Source organism: Arachis duranensis, chromosome 6, assembly GCF_000817695.3.
Source record: "Arachis duranensis cultivar V14167 chromosome 6, aradu.V14167.gnm2.J7QH, whole genome shotgun sequence".
NCBI lineage: Eukaryota > Viridiplantae > Streptophyta > Magnoliopsida > Fabales > Fabaceae > Arachis > Arachis duranensis.
The window spans coordinates 9,698,578-9,699,962 of NC_029777.3; the positions used below are offsets into that span (position 1 = coordinate 9,698,578).

A 1,385-nucleotide genomic window follows, 5' to 3' on the forward strand; every position below is an offset into this window, starting at 1 on the left:
AAAAAAAAAAAAAAAATCCTACTCTTGCTGTTGCTTCTGAAGTTTCTCCTTCTCTTCTTCCTCAATCTTGCTCTGAATATTAACCCTCTACTCAAAAGAACAGACCATTTCATTCCATAAGACACAACAAACCACAAGAACATAGTAGAACAAGTTAACATTAACAGTTTTGATAAATAAGAAATTACCTTCTCTACATACTGCTCTCTGGTGACAAGACCAACAGTTTCCTTCTTAAAAGCAGTCTCTAGAATCTGAAACAATCATTCATTAGAACCAAGGATAGATTAGCCAAATTCAAACCAACACAAAGAATCAAAGAGGAAATTGAATTGAACATTGAAAATGAACAATTACCTCAGAAGTGCTAGAGCCGAATTGAAGGAGACCAGGCTGGCCCTTGGCGGAGGCAGACTTGGTTTTGAGCTCTTGGATTTTACGGCGCTCAGCCTCTCTCTGCTTCTCAAGCCGTCGGATCCTCACCGCGTCTTGGGCGGTGCCGACGTAACCGTCTCCCATGCCCGACATCTTGTTCCCTTCCAAGCAACCGCAATCTCCAACCAACAACCCTAACCCTAACTTGAATTTTCTCCTATTCCTCTCTCAGCTCAGATGGACGGAAAATTAAGGATATTGCCGGCGGCAATTGAAGACGGTGGTTCAGCCGCTGAAGGTGGAGGGGCGGCAAGGTTCGCACTTTGGACGAGAAGCTGACACTAATAAAGTAATAATTAATTTTAATTTTTTTTATTAAATGTTCTTTTTTTTTTGGGTCATGGATTTTTTTTTATTTAATGTTCTTATTTTGGTCATGGATTTAATGTTCTTTTGTCTCTCGGCTCTACAGATTTTTTTTACGTTTTTGGCGTGAAGTCAGAATGGTACGGATTTGGGCCTTCGTTCTCTTTTTAGTTGATAGCTATTGGGCCAAAGTGTTTAACCAATGTGTAATTTAAGACCAAAAATTCTCTGTCTAATGAGATTACAGAGAATTTAGTAATTATTTAGGAATTAGCTAATGGGGAACTTGTTAACGGTGTTAATATAAAAAAATTTGCATTGAAAAGTTAAACATTTTAAGTTTTTAATATATCCATTGTTTATTTAACGGGAAAAAAAATCAAATTTTTAATTAAAATAACCTTAGCAAAACCCATTATTTTATTATGTCTTTTAACCAAATGGTGGGTTCAATTCAATCCCTCATTTTTGTAGTCAAAACAAAAAAATGGTCACAAAAAATTAAATCAGAAACAAAATTACTCATAATATGTAATTAACAAAATCACGCCTAGAAAAAAGATAAAAAATATCTGCTACACACAAAGTTTTTAAACCATTTGACAAATCTTTTAAAATAATAATATGGTTATGTATGCGTTTCT

At 35.1% G+C, this 1,385-nt stretch overlaps 1 protein-coding gene across 2 annotated transcripts in view; it reads right to left on the bottom strand.

Annotated features, from left to right (window-relative positions):
• Positions 1-733, bottom strand: part of LOC107492690 (protein XAP5 CIRCADIAN TIMEKEEPER) — a 3,687-nt gene extending 2,954 nt beyond the window's left edge. Inside the window, exons 1-3 of one of the 2 annotated variants that reach the window (XM_016113741.3) lie at positions 358-733; positions 189-254; positions 23-87 (exon numbers count right to left, since the gene is read on the bottom strand). In XM_016113741.3, the coding sequence (XP_015969227.1) occupies positions 23-87; positions 189-254; positions 358-528 (302 nt within the window). In that variant the 5' untranslated portion in view covers positions 529-733. The remainder of the gene's footprint in view (positions 1-22; positions 88-188; positions 255-357) is intronic. The other variant, XM_016113742.3, reaches the window with a different exon arrangement.
• Between the last annotated feature and the right edge of the window lie 652 nt (positions 734-1,385).